The 20,173-nt window shown below is 45.9% G+C and overlaps 1 protein-coding gene across 3 annotated transcripts in view; it reads left to right on the forward strand.

The window, feature by feature from the left end:
• The first annotated feature begins 2,293 nt into the window (after nt 1-2,293).
• Nucleotides 2,294-20,173, forward strand: part of AK4 (adenylate kinase 4) — a 75,255-nt gene continuing 57,375 nt past the window's right edge. The window contains exons 1-2 of one of the 3 annotated variants that reach the window (XM_057555834.1): nt 2,294-2,375; nt 2,933-3,204. In XM_057555834.1, the coding sequence (XP_057411817.1) occupies nt 3,060-3,204 (145 nt within the window). In that variant the 5' untranslated portion in view covers nt 2,294-2,375; nt 2,933-3,059. Of the gene's footprint in view, nt 2,464-2,861; nt 3,205-20,173 lie in introns of those variants that run through there. The other 2 variants (XM_057555833.1, XM_007164327.3) reach the window with 2 other exon arrangements.

The following is a 20,173-nucleotide window of genomic DNA, read 5'->3' on the forward strand; positions in this document are numbered from 1 at the left end:
TCTCTTATATATTGTTTCATTTAAGCCTTATCACAAGCCTGTGAGATAAGTCCTATCTCCCTTTTACAGATAAGCAAACTAAGACTCACAGAGATCAAGAGGCTTGCAGTTAGTGAATGGTGCTGTTGCAGTTTCATCCTGGGGTGTCGTTTTGATTCCAAAATCCATTTCTTCCAATTCTACGGCTTCCAATCAGCAGCTGAGTTGTGGGACTGAGGATGGCTGTGTACAAGGAAGGTCCATTCAGGGCGCTTGAAATGTTAGGTTCTAATCTCAGCTGGGCTTCTCTAAGTTTACTATGTCACAACTCCTCTTTTGTTTCATAATATACGTTCCTAAACTCTGAAAGGACCAAGTCCTAGGACCATGTGAGTAGCTAATATGGCTGCATGACACCATAAGGTGATATTGGTGAAGACATTTCAAAACTAGGCAAAAGAACTGGGTGAGAGGGCAAGGTAGGCTATCTACATCTAGTTTGCAGGGGCTAGAGGCTCTCTTTCCTGTGGGAACTTATAGGATCAATTCTTGGTAAATACAAAGGGACCTTGTGCTAAATCCAATCTCCTCAATTTCGAAAGAGAAGACATTAACGGCCAAAGGTCCCACAGCAGGCAGAGGAATCAGAGACCACACAGCTTCCCTGTCTCAATGCTCATTTCCCAAGAGCAGTGGTTTTCAGTGTGCTCTCCAGATCAGCAGCCCTAGCACTACCTGGGAACTTGTTAGAAATGCCCACCTCAGAACCACAGAATCAGAGACGGTGGAGGTGGAGCTCAGCACTCTGTTTTAACAAGCCTTCCGAGTCATTCTGATGCATGCTCAGGTTTGAGAATGACTGCAAAGTATCTGCTATATACTATACAGCACATGGCAGGAAGGACAGTGGAGATTTAAGTCATCCCCTCCAAACCCCCAGAAATTCTTTTCCCTCTTTGTTCCCAGGAGAAGGGCTGAAGGGGCTCAGTGTAACAACCCCCCGAGGTCCACAGAACACTGAGATATTTTAGACAGGGGCATGAACCTATGGAACAAACACTGGCCGGGGGTTGGCAGCCTGGGTGTGCTCCCAGGTAGCCAGAGACAGGTGCTGTCTGGCCATCAGTGTGTGGAGGAGAAGGGCTGGGACCTGGGATACCATCAGGCTTCCCCATCCCCCAGTCCCCCAACACAGAGCAGCCAGGAATCTAGAGAAGGCTCTTCTCCACACTGTCCCTCCGAGTCTGTGAGCCAGGAGTTGGGCGCACTCAGAACCCTGCAGTGGATTTCCCAAAGGCAGGAGGCAGGAGGCCTGTGGAAGGAGGGCAGAGGACCAGAGCCGGTGGGATGCAAAGGTGTATGGAAGGCACCTGTGTGCCCCTGCTGACGATTTTTTGCTTTATGTTGAAGGGACGATAAAATCTGAGGTGGGGAAATAATGGAAATTGATTTGCACTTTAGCAGTATCTCTGGCCGATGCATTACGGATGGATTGGCGGAAGCCGGAGACTTGTGGGCAGGCGGTTATCACGCTAAATCTGAGTGGGAAATGAAAGCTGTGTGTGGTGTGGGAACAGATTTCAGAGAATATGGATTGGGATATTTGGTTATGCCGGGGAGGCGAGGGAGGAGACAGCAGCCACTGGGACTTAGTGAGTTGTAAACGCAGTGCCAAAGTCCTGGCTTCTGAAGTCATGGAACCAGTCGGCTATAAGAGCCTGAGGGCTGGATGATCTCCCCGCTCCCCGCCCCACCTTTTCCTCCCAACCCAAGGAACCTGGGCTTTGGAGTCCGGCAGATGAGAGTTCAAAATTCCCGCTGGAATGTAACTTCCACCGGGGCAGGATTCTATCTCTGGTTCGCAGCTATATGCTGAGGGACTAAAACAGTGTCTGGCACATAGTAGGGGCTCAATAAACATTTGCTGAATGAATGAATCAATGAATGAATGGCCATACTCCAAGCCTCCCTTCCTCCCTTGTGCATACCCTACTTGGAACGGTTGTTGCTGAAGGAAATCACCTAGCCGCGAACTTGACGCACAGTAGGCGCTCAGCATGTTGTGTTTTTCCTTCCTCTCCACAGGAGACCGGGTCCCCAGGCGACCGCAGAAGAGGGGTTTTTGTCCCTTGCGTCTTCTCCACCTCCCTTCGCCCCCGCGGACCCCACGGGGTCTTGGGGAGCAAGCGGGCCGGGGAGGCGGCTGGGAGCGGAGCTACGGGGCGGGGAGAGGCGCGGGCGGACTGACAGGCGGCTAGCGCGGGGCCGTTCTCCCCGCTTACGTAAGGCGCGAGTCCCGCGCGGCCGGCCGGGGCTCCGAATGGGGGCGGGCGGAGGCGGCGCCGCCCAGCGGGATCCGGGCTGGAAGCCTCGCGGAGCGCCGCGTCCCGGCGGAGGTGTGTGTTTATTTGACTGCTCCGGGTGGAGAGGCGCCGAACTCCGGCTCCTCACAGCTGAGAGCGCATCCGTCAGCCCTCGGCGGAGGTGGGCGCTGGGCCGTCCGCGCGGCCGGCAGCCGCTGCGACTCCCCGGGAGGTGACAGCCGCCGGGGAGGGGCCGAGGCGCGGACCAAACGCTGCCCACGTGCGGGGACCCGGGTTAGGGCTCAGCCCCCAGGCCTCCCGGGGCGTGGGCGACTGGAGGCGCGCCTGGAGTCACCGCCTAGCCCGGCCCCCCCACTCGGGGGAGGCTGGCGTGGGGATGCCCTACTCCCTCCTCGGACGGGGCGTGGGGCGCGAGGTTTAGGAAGGGATCGAGGTGGGACGGGCCGGGTGGACCTCCGAGTCTCCGACGGCTGCCCCCGCCAGGGGCGGGCGCTCGGGCGTTCGCCAGAATCGCAGCGTGGGGGCGAGGAGGGCGGGGAGGTGTAGCGTGGCGCTTACTCCGCCTTCGAGCCGCCCCGCGGCGGGGCGGAGGCGAGGGGTTGTCTCAAAAGTCTCTCCTTCCCCTGCAGGGGCCGCGGCAAGTCCCCGCGCGAGCCCAGGGTGTCAGAGGCTGAGGCAGAAGAAGCAAAGTTCCCGGGGCTTCTCCGAGGCCGCTGTCCGGGTTGCCAGTTCGGCCTCCCCCTCCTCGCCAAGGCAATGGCTTCCAAACTCCTGCGCGCGGTCATCCTTGGGCCGCCCGGCTCGGGCAAGGGCACCGTGTGCCAGAGGATCGCCGAGAACTTTGGCCTCCAGCATCTCTCCAGCGGCCACTTCTTGCGGGAGAACATCAAGGCCAACACGGGTGAGGACGTGCGGAGGCGAGGGGCGGGGTGAGCCGACGCGGGATCGGGTGAGGCCGGGAGGCGAAGGGCCGGCGAGGGGCCGGGTCTCTTCGGTCCCCGGGCGCCCTTCCCCCGCCCGCGTGTGGTAGTGCAGGCTCCTACGTGCCGGGGCGCATGCAGCCGGTGGCCCGCGGCCGTGCGGCTTAACCGCGCCAGGGAGGAGGCCGAGGCTCGTTGGGAGGAGGGTGGGAGGTGCACGCGGCCCCTCTCTCCGCGCGGGCTGCTCTTGCCGTGGCGAGAAGCCGGTTACCACCCAGCTGAGGAGCGAGATCCAGGCAGCTGAAAGCCCCGAGCTTCCCTCTCGCCCGGCTTCCTTAAGGCCAAGCCATCCCCGTCCCTCGGTCGCCTCCTACGCCGTCCACCGCGTCCCTGGTGACTCGCAGCGTCCCCTCCTCTCTCCCGAGCCCCCCGGGCCGAGCGCCGCCCACCTGTGGGAGTCGGGCGGGGCCGCGCGCTGGGGAACCTGTGGCGCCGCGGGGCTCGCAGCCGCGCGCTGCTCCAGCCCCTCTGCGCCGCCTGGGACCTCTGGGCAGAGCCCTGGGTGGCTTTGAAAGGCCTGTCTGTTCCCTGCCGCCTTCTAAGGTAAACTCTCACCACTAACTCCCCCCTCCTCTCCAAGGGCCTGGCCGTTAGGAGACAAGGAGGAGACTCGTTCTGATAAATTACATTTTTGAATCCAGCTTCCCTGGAAATGGCTTCTTGAGAATGCCTCCTTTGGCTTGCGTGGTGAATTGGGGGCTATAGATCGCCTGGTCTCTTAGCCTTTCACTACGGCCCTTCTCCCCTCTCCTCCCACCCCACGTTCAAACCAGTTCATAATGAATTGGCGTTCAAAGGCGAGAGGTAGCTGTGGTGCTGCTGCGAGGTATATACATGGCCCTTCTGGGATGCAGATGCTCACGATTAGCAACTCCTTTATGAAAACTTGTTATTGCAAACGGGGTGCTACACTGTGGCTTCTGTTCTCATCAGTGTCCTGGGTGGTTATGGCCTATTATGGGCTAATTATCCAGGGATCTTCATTACAGAAGCACAGATTAGTTTGGCGAGGTAGGTGGAGGACGGTGCTGGAAAACAGAAAGCCTGAAAGCGGGGAATTAAGATGTATCTCAAAGGCGGAGTTTTGTTCATTATCTCTTAAGCAGGTTGTAAAAGCAAGCTTTTATTTTGATCTTCAAGAATCCTGTCACCCACCCTCAACATACACAAGGCCGAGTTCTGTGTACCAGATTGCACCTGGAATTTTCTCTTGTGGGTATTGTTACCACGATTGGGTCTATTTTAATTTTAATACTACATTCAAATGCATTTTATTCCTTCCGTGTTTGGAATGCAGTTTGGGCAGGGGGGAGAACTGTGTGAGAGGGAAGGCTGGCTGTCTACCCAAGGGTTTTGTGGTCAGGTGGGGCTTCTCCTGGTAGGCATAATGAGGGGAGGAAACTGCTGGGTGGGAGCCCATTTTTCTGCATTCTCTATAGCAACTGACTTGGTAACTTGTTTCTTCTGGCATGAAGGGCTTCACACCATCCATCCTGGTTCTGGATTAGTGGCTCTTTCCATTTTTAAAGAGAATATGATGGGAAATAGTTTATTTCTGCACTTTTTTAGGGGTTTTGAAAACTTTCCACTTGCTGTTTTCCCTTATTTTGTTCATTTTAACTTTCCTTTGTTCTGAATTTTAGTTTCCATTCTCTTTCAAATGCTTTCATTTCCCTCCCAGTGTTTCTCCCTGGAGTAAGAAGTGACTCTGCAATGTTTAAATTATCTTTTTCTGTTGGGAAGCAAGTAGTTTATGCATGAACAATTAAAACGCTTTATCAGGGAAAGAAGAAGAGGAGGAATAAAGGACAGTGATTCGTTTTGAAAGTGGCCTGTTTCTAGTGGACTTGGAGGATGTTCTCAGATTATTTTTTCTCTCTCAGAAGGTCTAAGAGTCTCACCGGCTCATTGCCTGGTAAATAAGAAAACATTCCACAGCATTTATTTTTCTGTTAGCGGCTGTTTGCTTTTCCCTAATTTCCTGGTAGAGAAGCACAAGGATCCCTCTGTAGGTACTCCTTTATAGCTGAAGGTTTGAAGGAGATGATGAAGTGCAGCAAAACCCCAGGAAATAAAACCTTGGTAGGAATTTGAGTTGGAAAGTAGCTCAGGCCATCTGCTGCAGCCTGGATTGGGGCATACTCCTGTCCGGGTGGTTTTCCTGCAGCCGCTCCCTGGTGGCTCCTCCAGGGAAGGGCTGGCTACTCATTGCTTTTGGGCAGTCTTCCCTCACCTGCCCTGGCAGAATTCGTCTCTTTCCTCTGCACATAGCTTGTGGATTCTGTTGCTGCCGTCACACACAGTTATGATGCAGTGCAGCAAATGTCTTCTGATTTATCCAGTAGAGACTTACTGAGTACCTGCTATATATCAGTGTTCTAGGTGCTGGGGGCTAGAGTGATATTTTTTCTACCTTCACCATGTTCCAGTTTCTGCTGAGAGACTTAAAGGACAGGGATCTGACAAATTGCCTAATGCATAAAAGGAGTTCAACAAGTCTGATGAAGGCATGGGTCACGGATTCTATCTACATTTTTTCCAGAAAAAGTCAAACAGCCTCTAGCAATCAAGTCCATTCTGCTTAATTAGCTCTATGATTTATGGTAAAAGTTTGTATTTACAGTGTATCTGAGATTAGCCTCATGGCGGATGTCACCCATTGACTCTGCCTTGTCTGCCTGGAGCAGTGCAGGCTGAGACTTATCAAATACCTTATTGGAAGACCCACCCCCAAATCTTTGGCTCACATTTTCTTTAGCAAGTGAGTGAGTAAATAGATGGGAGAGTTCTCTTAGGTTGCCAGAAGTGGGGTCCTACACTCTGTCATAAAGAATATTAGCTTTCCTTGGGGCCTCCCTGGTGGCGCAGTGGTTAAGAATCCGCCTGCCAATGCAGGGGGACATGGGTTTGAGCCCTGGTCCAGGAAGATCCCTCATGCCGCAGAGCAACTAAACCTGTGCACCACAACTGCTGAGCGCCCATGCCACCACAGCTACTGAAGTTCGTGCGCCTAGAGCTGGTGCTCCTCAACAAGAGAAGCCACCGCAGTGAGAAGCCTGCGCACCACAACAAAGAGTAGCCCCCGCTCACTGCAACTAGAGAAAGCCCGCACAGCAACGAAGACCCAATGCAGCCAAAAATAAATAAAATAAATTTATTAAAAAAAAAAAGAATATTAGCTTTTCTCTATGTGTGTGTGCGTGTGTTGTTTGCATACATATGCATGAGCCTGTGTGTGCACGCGAGTGCATGCGCACACAGGAACACACACAGAGCTGGCACTCAGTAGTGAGTTCCATTAAAACTTACATTTAGCGGTAGCTTCTTTTGTTGAGTGATGGGTGACTGAAACTTCCCTCTGAAGGGTATGAGAATCCTGTTTTAAGGGTTGTACTAGATCTGCTATCTCAAGTGCAGGAAAATTGGAAAGTTTCCATTTGGAAGCATCCTGGACTTGAGAGAAAAGATGTTCAAGAACAAACCTGTTTCTGCTCTTAATATTAACTGCAGCTCTTGCTGAGGTTTGCAGATGGGACTGGCATTTCAAATTAGTCAGTGGGCTGAGCCTCTCCTCTGAAAAGATGACCTAGTTCAGAGGGCTTAAGTTTTTTTTGTTTTTTGTTTTTTTATACTCATTAAGTATAAATGTGTGTCTTTTCTTATGTAAGAATGAAAACTTATGAGAATTGGAGAAGTATTAAACAGACTAATGTTCAACAATGTATCTAAAACAACTTTAAATAGTTCACCTTTTCGTAGATCATACAAAGTCTTGGCTTATTCTGCAATATCTGGCGTATGGTATATTCCATTTTTTTTTTTTTCCCTAGCTTGGTGAGACTCGGGATGTAGCCCAGGTCAAGGGTCTGACCAGCTTGGAGGCGTCTGTCCAGTCTACAGGTCCACTTCCACATCCCCCTATTTTTTCTGGTTTCTTTGTCTGAGGGTTTTCACGTGTACTTCGGGAGAACTATTTGACTTGAATAAGGTGTCCCATGACAGTAAGACTGACTTTGTCACATGCACAGCTGAATCTGAGCACCCTTCCGGTGTGGTAATTTTTTTAAAGTAGCTTTTTCCGATCAAAGTCACGCCTTGTAGAAAATTTGGAAAATGCGAAGCTGTGGAAGAAACTGAAAAGGCAAGTGAAAATTACCCACAATTCCACCCCAACACTTGGAAATTCCAACAGAAGTTATTTTACTTTTTTTCTTTTCTGTGTATTTGCCCCGCTACCCCCAACAAACTTGGTGTTCCATTAGTTGATAACCGTTCCCCCTCCCACTTAGATATGTATTGTAAGCATTTTCCTGTGTTTTTAAAGCTTCTTCAAAAACATTTAAAATTTCTGTATTATAGTCCGTTCAGATATTCTTTTGAGTATCTTTTGAGTACTCAGATATCCCTTTGTTCTTTTTTTTTTTTTCTTTTTTTGTCTGCGTCGGGTCTTTGTTGCTGCATGCAGGCTTTCTTCTAGTTGCAACGAGCAGGGGCTACTCTTCGTTGCAGTGTGTGGGCTTCTCATTGTCGTGGCTTCTCTTGTTGCAGATCACGGGCTCTAGGCACGCGGGCTTCCGTAGTTGTGGCTCGTAGGCTCAGTAGTTGTGGCTCACGGGCTCTAGAGCACAGGCTCAGAAGTTGTGGCGCACGGGCTTAGTTGCTCTGTGGCATGTGGGATCTTCCCAGACCAGGGCTCGAACTTGTGTCCCCTGCATTGGCAGGCGGATTCTTAACCCCTGCATCCCTAGGGAAGTCCCTCCCTTTGTTCTTAGAGGTGAGAGTCCACAGCGAGGTGAGAGTCCACAGCAAGTTGAGGGGATGCGGGCATTGAGGAGACAGGAGATAGCACATGCGGAATAAGCAGCATAGTATTTGATAAAGGTGCCTGTTATGAAGGACATGAAAGGGTGATGAGTTAGTGATGAGGCTAAGGTGATTATCCTAGGTTGTGTGGTTAGGGAATGCCTCTCTGGGAGGTGAGTAACCACAGGGATGAACATATAATGATCCAGGAGCAGAGTGTTCCAGGGAGAAGGGACAGCAAGTGCGAAGGCCCTAAGGTGAGACTAGCATAGCTTGTTTGAGGAACAGAAAGACAGGGAATGTGATTGGTGCCTGGTGAGCAAGGGGGATGTCGAAGGAAGTCAGGTGGAGCCTTGAGGGTCCTGGGAAAGATTGGATTTTAAAGGCACTGGAAAGCTATTGAAGGGTTTTATATGACAGCAACACGAGTGGATTGACCTTCTAAAGGTTGACTTGGGATTCTGTGTGAGGTGACAAGAGTGGTACCAGGGACACCAGGTGGATGAAGAGAGTGGCCAGTGGCTTGGACTGGGCGGTGGTGCTGAGAAATGAAGGGCTTTAGGGTGTGTATGAAGGCAGGGCTGACTGGACGGCATGAGTTGGCTCTGAGGGGTGATGGAGGCAAAGCAGTGCACAGTGAGTCCTAGGATTTTGGCCTGAGCCTCTGTGTCACATGTACCTTAGGGTTGAGCTAGAGTCTGTCTAACCAGTGTGGTATGGAACATTTGGGTTATTTGCTGTTTAGTAATGCTCTTATGAACATCATTGTATGTAAACCACTGAGCAGATATCCTTTCCTTGGGATAGGTTACTAGGAATAAAATGACTGGATCAGAATAGTTTTTAAAAAAAAATATTTTATTTGTTTAGTTTCACTGGGTCCTAGGTGTGGCAGTTGCGGCTCGCAGGCTCCTTAGTTGCAGCTCGCCAGCCCCTTAGTTGTGGCAAGCAAATTTTTAGTTGTGGGATCTAGTTCCCTGACCAGGGATTGAACCCAGGCTCCTGCATTGGAAGTGCAGAGTCTTAACCACTGTGCCACCAGGGAAGTTCCCAGAATAGTTTTTAAACCATAGGGTAATGAGAGTTTTTTGTTTTTTTTGTTTAACGTGGACCATTTTTAAAGTCTTTATTGAATTTGTTGCAATATTGCTTCTGTTTTATGTTTTGGTTTTTTGGCCCCAGGCATGTGGGAACTTAGCTCCCTGACCAGGGATCAAACCTGCACCCCCTGCATTGGAAGGCGAAATCTTAACCACTGGACTGCCAGGGAAGTCCCACAAGAGTTTTAAACTTAGCTTACAAACATCCAGACAAGGTCTTGGTGTAAAGGTATCTAATAGGTGCTACTATATTCATGTAATTTTTGGCTTACTAAATATTTTATTTAAGTACAGACATAGATACACATACATTTGTACCTATGGGGTTTTTTTTTTCGGCCATGCCGCATGGCTTGTGGCATCTTAGTTCCCCAACCAGGGATTGAACCCCGGGCTCTCAGCAGTGAAAGCGTGGAGCCCTAACCACCGGACCACCAGGGAATTCTCTGTACCTATGTACGTAAACTCTTTCCATGTTTTTCTGATTATAGAAATAGTTTGTATTAAGTTATCAAAGGTTTAGAAATACAAGAAAGATAAGGAAGCAAAAAACTTGTAATCTCACTAACTGGGAGGAAAAAATACTGTTAATACTCTTTTTAAAAAATTTATTTATTTATTTATTTTTGTCTGTGTTGGGTCTTCGTTTCTGTGCGAGGGCTTTCTCTGGTTGCGGCAAGTGGGGGCCACTCTTCATTGCGGTGCGCGGGCCTCACTATCGCGGCCTCTTGTTGCGGAGCACAGGCTCCAGATGGGCAGGCTCAGTAGTTGTGGCTCACGGGCCTGTTTACTCCACGGCATGTGGGATCTTCCCAGACCAGGGCTCGAACCCGTGTCCCCTGCATTGGCAGGCAGATTCTCAACCACTGCGCCACCAGGGAAGCCCTGTTAATACTTTTTATATGCAGGATATCTTCCAGACTGTTTTTCAAGAATATATTATGTATTACTGTTTTAAAAATTGCTTGTTTTATTTCACAATGTACCATTTAATATTTTACAGTGTCATTACAGTCTGTTCTTTAATGTGAGTTTAATGCTTTGTACTATTTCAATATAATTTTTATTCCACTCTTGATTTTGTGAAAAGGTAATACATGCAGATGGTAAAATTTTCAAATACACTAGGAGTAGAGTGGAAGATCTCTCTCACATCCTGCCCTCTGGTTCCCCAGTTACTGTCCTCAGGGATACCTACTTTTTTACTTTTCTTGGATGTTCATCCAAAGAATTTGTGTATACATATATCTCATGTATGTATAGTGGTGCCTCTTTTAAAAAAAATGTACACATATATACTTTGTTTTGTCTTCTTTTTTTAAAACTTAGCAGTATAGCTTCGACATTGGTTTCTACTAGCACTTATCCACCTACCACATTCTTTAAAAAATAAGGCTGGATGCATACTCTTATTGTACAACTGTACCATTGTTTCTTTTTTTTTTTTTTCTTAAATTAATTAATTTTATTTATTGATTTTTGGCTGCGTTGGGTCTTCGTTGCTGCGTGGGCTTTCTCTAGTTGCGGCAAGTGGGGGCTACTCTTTGTTGCGGTGCGCAGGCTTCTCATTGCAGTGGCTTCTCTTGTTGTGGAGCACAGGCTCCAGGCATGCAGGCTTCAGGAGTTGTGGCACCCGGGCTCAGTAGTTGTGGCTCGCGGGCTCTAGAGAGCAGGCTCAGTAGTTGTGGCGCATGGACTTAGTTGCTCTGCGGCATGTGCGATCTTCCCGGACCAGGGCTTGAACCCATGTGCCCTGCATTGGCAGGTGGATTCTTAACCACTGCACCACCAGGGAAGCCCCATTGTTTCTTTAACCCACCATTCTCAGGTGTTTTGGTCTCAGGACCTTTTAACACATATAAAAATCACTGAGAACCCCAAAGAGCCTTTTTTTATACAGATTTTCCCTGTGGATACTAACTGTATTAGAAATTAAAACTGAGAAAATTTAAAAATATTTACTAATTCATTAAAGCTAACAATAATAAACCCATTACATGTTAACATATTTCTATAAAAACATAACTATTTTCCAGAACAAACGCCAATGAGAAAGAGTAGTTTTGTTACAAGTATTTGCAAATCTCTTATGTTTGGCTTAATAGAAGAAAGCTAGATTCTCACATCTGGTTCTTCACTCAGGCAGTGTGCTATTTTGTTTTGGTTAAAGTATTGGAAGAATATGTGTCTTCACCCAGATATGTAGTTAAAGGGGGAACTCGCAGACTCCTGGAAGGGTCTCATGGTCCCTCAGGGATCCTTGGACCATACTTTGAGAATGGCTGATTTAACCAGTCCCCTGTTGATGGGAGGGTAGGTTATTTATAGTCTTTCAGTATACAAAGCATGCTGGGCTGAATGTCCTGTAAATATGTCTTTCAACAAATGTTTGAGTGCCAGGCAGTGTTGGCTTATGGAACAGAAAGAGGTGAGACAAGGTCTATTCCCTGAAGGAGCTGCTAAGTTTGTTGGGAGAGGCAGTCAGGAAAACAAGCATGAAGTCGTGAAAGTGTGCAAGGTGTGCGTTTGTAGGTCCTGGGGACGTAGGGAAGAGGCAGCCTACCCGGCATTTAGGAGGAGGTAGGGTTCGGGAAGGCTTTTTAGAGCTGGAGGAGACTCCTGAGCTGAGTTTTGACAAATGAGCCCATCTGCAAGGTGAGGAAAGGTGGTTGTTGCCACACAGAATTGGAACTTCCCCCCTAGAGCTTGTTTGTGGTTCACAGGGATCTTTTGTATGCTTTTGTGGCTTGATCACACCTTGTATAGTATCATTTCAGACCTCATTCATCTCTTAGCTGTACATACTATCAAAGGAAAGGGTTATTATACCTGCTCCAGATCACCTTTTCCAGTTTCCATTACTTGTGCTTACCTTTAAGATACATACACATATGGTACCAGGAAACCTTTAGTCTTCTGCTTCAGGCTTCCTGGAACTCACGGGATGGCAACTGATCATGAAACTAGTAAACTGGGTACTAGACTATTAGCTATAAATCCACCCATTGCGAAGGGCATATAGAATTGCCTCTTTAACAGTCTACCAAGTAAATTGTTACATGGTATTATATTATGCTAGTCTGCTCAGTAGCACTCTGTGTGGTGCATGTTGTGAGAAGATTTAAGACTCGGAAATTGTTTTTCTTGTAAAGTTTTAGACAGTATGCTTTCACAATGGATCAGATAATATCAACTGCATATTGTCTTTTAGCAAACTAGATAGATAAACATTTTTATTCATATATTTTTAGAGCAGGTAGTAGAGGCTTTGGTTTACTCTGCCTTTTTCCCTCCACCACCTGATATTTAGTTCAGGTTGGCCTTTAAGACATAGTACAAAAGGTCTCATTTGTAGAGCTTCCTGCAGTCCAGTTAGATGGCTGATGTTATATTTTAACAGTCTCACTTCCAAGTTCCAAGATTTCTTGTACTGGTTAAACGACAGGTCCAGCAGCAAGCATCCCTTCCTTAGCCAGAAAGACTGATAGTATTGCAATAATGCAAAGTCAGTCCTGCTCATCAAATTCCCAAGAAGCTAGAAATCAACTATTTTCTGTACTAAAGCACTTTTTTTTATTGACCAGCAACCTGTGACCCTGGCACTTTGTAATTCTTGGTGACTGTAATTCTTGTGACTTGGTCATTGTAACAAACGTTTGCAGTGGGTCAAGCGTGTGCTAGGCCCTGCAGTGGCTAATGTATGCACATTCTCTAGTCTACACACACATCTACAGGGCAGTTGAAATACATCATTTTACAAATAAAAAAATGGCCTCAGAGAGGTTGACTTACTTACCTTAGGTTAAACAGTTAGTTAAATAGAGAAGCTAGCATTCAAACTTGGGACCACATGGCTGGGATTAAACTTCCCATTATGTCGTGCTGCTATGCAGGTACTCCAGTAACTACTGAAAATCCACTTCATGTCTTAGAAATGCCACACTGGGACAGGAATGGCAGGGAACCTTTGCAGCTTAGTTCTCCACAAGTCCACTGAGATTCAGCTTTAAGGGTGACCTAGAGATATGTGGTTTGTTGTTGTTATCATTCTGTCCTTAAAACATTAAAAAAAAAAAACTAAAAAAGGACGAACTTCCTCCTTTCTCTTAAATAAAAGGCCAGAAAAGGTCTGCAATAGAAACCATGTGTAATTGTGAGGAGGCAGAAATTGCTTCTCATCAAAATGGTAAGACTTCTGGAATAGTACCTGTACTTGTTTCTTTATTAGTTGTTTGACAAATGTTTCTATGCCTGCGTTAGGCGGGGGGAGGCATGCACAAGTGCCCTTGAAGCATTTATGGTTTAAGATTCAAGTTCTCGGTTCCACGTTACAGTCCTATGAGTCATGGTGGGGTGTATGTGGGTGAAGTGCTGGTCACGGACACGGTTGGGGAGGGCGTTATGCAGAGGTACCTTTCTCCCATAATGCCTTTCACACTTCCATTAATCTCTCAGTCTATTTTCAGTCCCATCACTTCCATGAAGCTTTTCCACAGCTGTTGCAGCTACATGTCATTTTCTAATCTGGAATTTCTCTCATACCCATCTGTACCTCTAACATGGCATTTATTTATACCTCCCTGTAAAATGACCTATTTTATAACTTCAGTTACAATCTTTCACCATCTGAATAGTAAGTTCATTAGCGTCAGTTCAGCTCAACAGATGGTTTTTTTTTTTTAAATTAATTAATTAATTTATTTTTGGCTATGTTGGGTCTTCGTTTCTGTGCAAAGGCTTTCTCTAGTTGTGGCAAGCAGGGGCCACTCTTCATCGCGGTGCACGGGCCTCTCACTATCGCGGTCTCTCTCGTTGTGGAGCACAGGCTCCAGACACGCAGGCTCAGTAGTTGTGGCTCACGGGCCTAGTTGCTCCGCGGCATGTGGGATCTTCCCAGACCAGGGCTCGAACCCGTGTCCCCTGCATTAGCAGGCAGATTCTCAACCACTGCGCCACCAGGGAAGCCCTCAACAGATGTTTTGATAGCCTATTAGGGCAGGAGGGACAAACAAAGGAAAAATAATCAAGATAACTTTGTACACCTTATGCCTTATAAGTACTATGAAGAAAATATAATAGTACAATGACAGAGTGACTGGGAAGACCACTTGGGAATGTGAAGTCGGAGGAGGGCTCTCTGAGGAGATGATGTATAATCTGAGCTCTGAACATGCGTGTGGAAGCCAGGTGTATGTAGACTTGGTCAGAGGGAAGATCATGTGACAAGACTGTAATGTAGGAGTGAGCTTTCCATCAGTGGAGGGGAGAGGAGGCAGGTGTCTCCGGGGCACCATGAGCGTGGAGGAGATGGCAGAAAAGGAGGCTGGAAAGGTAGGCCTAGGGCCTTGCAGGCTGGCCAGGAGTTTGGGCTTCATTATAACTGGATGAGAAGTGATGGGGTTTGTTGTTGTTGTTTTTTGTTATTTTTGTTTACTTTTTATATGTAACAGCTTTACTGAGATATAACTTTCATATAGTAAAGTTTATCCTTTTAGAGTGCACGAAGCAGTGCTTTTCAGTATATTTTATAGAGTTGTGCAACCATCACCACTATCTAATTTCAGAACATTTTCATTACCCCGGAAAGAAACCCTGTACCCATTAGCAGTCATTCCCCATTACCCCCTCCCTCCAGCCCCTGATAATCACTAATCTACTTTCTGTTTGTATGCATTTGCCTTTTTTGATGTTTCATATAAATGGACTCATACAATATGTGATTTTTTTGGAGCTGGCTTCTTTAACTTTGCATGTTTTCAAGATTCAACTATGTGGTAATATGATATGTATCAGTACTTCATTCCTTTTTATTGCCTGATAATACTCTATTGGATGGCTATACCACATTTTGTTTATTCTCTCATTTGTTGATGGACACTAAGGGTTGTTTCCTGCTATGAACATTAGTATACACGTTTTTGTGTGGACATATGTTTTCATCTCCCTTGGGTGTATACCTAGCAGTGGAATTGCTAAGTCATGTTGTAACACTATGTTTAACATTTAGAGCAACTGCCAAACTATTTTCTAAAGCAGCTGCATCATTTCATATTCCCACCACCTATGAATGAGTTTTCCAATGTTTTCACATCCTCATCAGTGCTTGTTATTGTCTTTTTCTTTTTCCTTTTAGCCTCCCCAGTGGGTGTGAAGTGGTATCTCATTGTGGTTTTGATTTGCATTTCCTTAAGGACTAACGATGTTGAACATCTTTTCTTGTGCTTCTGACCATTTGTATGTCTTGTCTTCGTTGGAGAAATGTCTATTTAAATCCTGTGCCAGTTTTTAAGATTGGCTCATTTGTCCTTTATTGTTGAGTTCTTTATATATTTTGGTTATAAGTCCCTTATTAGATACATGATTTGCATATATTGTCTCCCATTCTGTGAATTGTCTTTATTTTTTTGTTTTTGTTTTTTTTGTTGTTTTGTCCACGCCATGTGGCTTGTGGGATCTTAGTTCCCTGACCAGGGATCAAACCTGGGCCCTCTTCAGTGAAAGCACCGGGTCTTAACCACTGGACCGCCAGGGAATTCCCTGTGAATTGTCTTTTTACTTTCTTTTTTAAAAAAATAAATTTATTTATATATTTATTTTTTGTCTGCATTGGGTCTTTGTTGCTGTGCGCGGGCTTTCTTAGTTGTGGCGAGCAGGGGCTACTCTTCGTAGCGGTGTGCAGGCTTCTCATTGCGGTGGCTTCTCTTGTTGCGGAGCGTGGGCACGAGGCACATGGGCTTCAGTAGTTGTGGCTCATGGGCTTAGTAGCTTTGCGGCATGTGGGATCTTCTGGGACTAGGGCTCGAACCTGTGTCCCCTGCATTGGCAGGTGATTCTTAACCACTGTGCCACCAGGGAAGTCCTGCTTTCTTAATGGTGTCCTTGGAAGCATAAAAGTTTCGAATTTTGATGAAGTCCAGTTTATCTGTGTTCTTTTCTTCTTTTGCTGCTTGTGATTTTGGTGTTGTGGCTAAGATACCATTGCCTCATCTAAGGGGAAGCCACTGTTTTTAAATATGGAATTCACAGTCTGGTTCACATTTTTTTAAAATTAATTTTTATTGGAGTATAGTTGCTTTACATGATTCACATTTTTTAATAGATCACTCAGGCTGTTTGGAAACTGGACTGGATGGTTCTAGAATGAAACTTCCAAAGACAGGTAAGAGGTTGTTACAGTATCCACAGACAAATGGGTAGACTTTAAACTTCAGTAAGCACTTGTTTAATCAAGGTATTCTAATAGCATCCTGTTAGTAGGAATAAAAAATGGTCTCCACCTGTAAAAAAATTCACAAGGTAGGGACTTCCCTGGTGGCGCAGTGGTTAAGAATCTACCTGCCAATGCAGGGGACACGGGTTCAAGCCCTGGTCTGTGAAGATCCCATGTGCTGCTGAGCAACCAAGCCCATGTGCCACAACTACTGAGCCTACGCTCTAGAGCCCATGAGCCACAACTACTGAGCACGCCTGCCACAACTACTGAAGCCCGCGTGCCTAGAGCCCATGCTCCACAACAAGAGAAGCCACTGCAATGAGAAGTCTGCACACTGCAGCAAAGAGTAGCCCCCGCTAGCCGCAACTAGAGAAAGCTGGCGTGCAGCAACGAAGACCCAATACAGCCAAAAATAAATAGATAAATAAATTTATTAAAAAAAAAAGAAATTCACAAGGTAAAACATATAGCCAATTAATTGTTTTATCAGGCAGATTTTACTGAATACTGTAAAAAAAAGAATGAAAATTCTATTATAAGAACAGTGAGGAGAGTTCATTTTTGTATCTCCAGTGTCTTAACATACAGTCAATGCGTAATAGTTGTTTTGTTACACTTCTGGATGACAGAGTAACTGAAAGCTGTGACATTAGAGCTGGGCCTTGACAGATAGGTAAGGTACTGGCAGTTGGAAAAGTGGGAGCAGGGTGTTTTTGGTGGAAAGATCATGTCTGGGAATAGGTGATTAAGATTAAGGGTATTTTGGTTTGAAACCTAGAGTTGGGCAATTATAGGCAATGAGGCTGGAAATGTCCCTGGGGGCTTATATGTAATTCCAGGTTGAGTTTGTAACTAGGAAGACTGTGGGGAGTCAGTGCCTTCCTCAAACTCCTTTAGTGGTTTGATTGCTTTTCATAGCAAAGTATGGGGTCGACTGTGATGGAGAGGAAGTGGAGCACAGCTAAGGTAGTGTCACAACTGTTAGATCAGGTATACGGTAAAAGTAATGGAAAGAAGCGTTTGGGAGAAGTTGAGGTGGTGATGGCAGTACCTGATGTGACTGTGTTTGGGAATGGTGGGCAAGGGCAGATCCAACTGCAGCCCTTTGAAGTGCAAAATTTCAACGATTGTGGAGAAAAGTGGTCTCATTTAACAGAAGGAGGGCAGTCCATACCTGTGGGAAGTTCCAGTTGGAAGTACCCATGTAGGTTTGGCATAGCAAGTAGTTGGCACGGGGGTTGGCTCCATGGCGTAGAGGAAATATAGTTGGGCTTTGGAGTCATGCATACCTCGGGCTCGACCTCTATTAATTGTGTTGTCCTTCTGTTTTCCTTTGAATTTTCTTGGCGTTTCCATTCTTGTCCAAACAAAAATACTTACATTAAAGTTACGTGTGTGCCTCTTTTGGAAGACTCCCTTAATGTAAAATTGCTTTTTAAAAGTTGTGTCATCATTAAAAGGGACAGTTTTCTAACTTTACCTATTTGTCTGATTGGATAGATTTTCTCAAAGTCTTTTAATATACAGGTAGCTGACAAATCTAATTCAACTTTTGCTTTGCTTGGTTTTCCTAAATTCTAACACAACTGCTTCTGTATTTTTTCTCCTACATGACCCCTGTAGATCTTGGTAAAAATAACCCATGTGATTTGCAGGAGAGCTATAAAATATTGATTGCATATATGACTATAGTTTCCCAGTTTTCTTAAATGGTGACTATAAATACCAACCCAGGACATAATTTAGTTTTTCCAAGAGGGAGACTGATTTTCAACTTGCATTACTTCAGTGGGCTTAGTTTTTTAAAAAAATCAAGGGTACAGCTTGGAATGGGATGAAAGTCATAGTTTTGTTTCAGTTTTCTAGGGTTCTTAGGAACTAAACACTATGCATAACAATGACTGTATTAGTTTAATTATTTGTTCCATTTCTTAACATCTTAGAATTGGAAGGGATTTTAAGTCCTTCTGTCCAAGTGGCCATTCTGTGATAGATCTCCTCTATAGAAGCTGACAGCCAACTTGCAGGCTCTTTGATTGCTGGACAGGTCTAATTGTTGGAAGATTTTTTTTCCTTATACTGAGATGAAAGCCAACTCCTTGAAACTGTCATCCATAAACTGTCATCCACTTATCCAGCTTCAGTCTTTTGTTGTCACATAAATTAAACCCACTAGCTCTTCAGATAATTGAAAATAGTTGCTAGGCACCACTTCCCTGACTTAAGTTGCCTTTTTTTTCCCCAAGAGAAACAGCCCTAGTTCCCCCAGCCATTCTTCCCATGATACCATTTCTAGATTCTTTTGCAGCCTGATTTCACTATGACCCTTTTAATCTGCAATGGCCACCCTTCCGAACAACTGGCTAAATGTGGCAGGATCATTGTAGCTATGTTACCGGAAAGCCAGGTTCACCTCTTGGTGGGTGTCAAGCCAAAACACACAACCAAGGTGAAGAATGGGAGATGGAAGGACTTATTACTTACAGCAAGTAATTTGGGATCTTTCCCAAAGCAGCGTCCCCAAACAGCAAAACTGGGGAAGTTTTAAGCTAAGGGGACATGCATATTCATGAAGGGGCTTGAGCAGAGGAAAATTCAGCTTAGAATTGGGGCAAAGATCTAAGTCTTGGTTGATTGAAGCCTAGTGGGTCAACATCATCATCCTGTCCTCCACCTGGGTGGGGGCTTTAGTTCCTGCAGAACTCAAATATGTATATTGTGCTGTGTATCCCTTGAGGAGGAAATAGGACTCTGCTTTATCACTGGACTATTGTTTGACTGCCTTTTCTCTGTTCCTACATTCCTTTGTTCCCTTAAGATCATTGATGACTGAGACCTGTTCAAGGGCAAGCATTGTGGCCAGGCTTAGATCACAAAATGGCTTAGGCCAAAATGGGTTCTCTCATGTCAAGAAAACCATTCCTAGTTCTTTTTCTCTGGGACCTTCTAACCTATCTGCTTACAGTTATAATAGATTTACTTATATATTCTACTCTAAATGAACATGTTATTTGGGAGTATTTCTGAACATTGTCCTGCAATGCACAGTGTAGTTCAAGTAGCCTTGTAAAGCTGACAGTATTTGAGGGTATGTACTAGGCTCATCTCAGACCTAAGTACAGACACCAGCTACTCCACACTACTCAACTCTATAGTCCTGTCCTTGAATGAGGGTCCAGAGATCCTCTCTCTTCCTTGGCTCCTTCTGAAGGTTAGAATAGCTAAAAAATTAGGGACAAATTAGAAAGATTCCAGGACAAATTCCAGATGGAATTAATCACTTAGCCTAAAGATTGCAGGACACGGATCAACGATGAACAACTCATGACTAAATTTACCCAGATTGTCGTTAATTATAGTTTATTTGGATTGTTTTCCACATATTATTTTATGAAACCCAGGACTGTAGAGACTTAGGTTACTGAATGAGAGTTGGAGTGCCTGATGCACAGTGAGGCCAAATGAACGGAAAAGTCGGAGTTTGGAGCCGGCAAAGTTTTATTGCAGGGTCAAGCATGGAGAACGGGTGGCTTGTGCACAGAAACCCCTGAACTTCCTGATGGTTTTTGGGGAAAGGTTTTTATAGGCAAAGTTTGGGGTGAGGGCTGCAGGATGTGTGACTTTCTTCTGATTGGTTGGTGGTGAGGTAACAGGGCGGTGCTCCAAGAATCTTGAGCTCAGCCTGAAGTTACCTTCCTCCACCTGGGTGGGGCCTTAGTGCTGCAGAAGAACTCAAAGACATTGTTATGTATATCCCTTGAGGAGGAACTTGGA

This window comes from Balaenoptera acutorostrata, chromosome 1 (genome assembly GCF_949987535.1).
Source record: "Balaenoptera acutorostrata chromosome 1, mBalAcu1.1, whole genome shotgun sequence".
NCBI lineage: Eukaryota > Metazoa > Chordata > Mammalia > Artiodactyla > Balaenopteridae > Balaenoptera > Balaenoptera acutorostrata.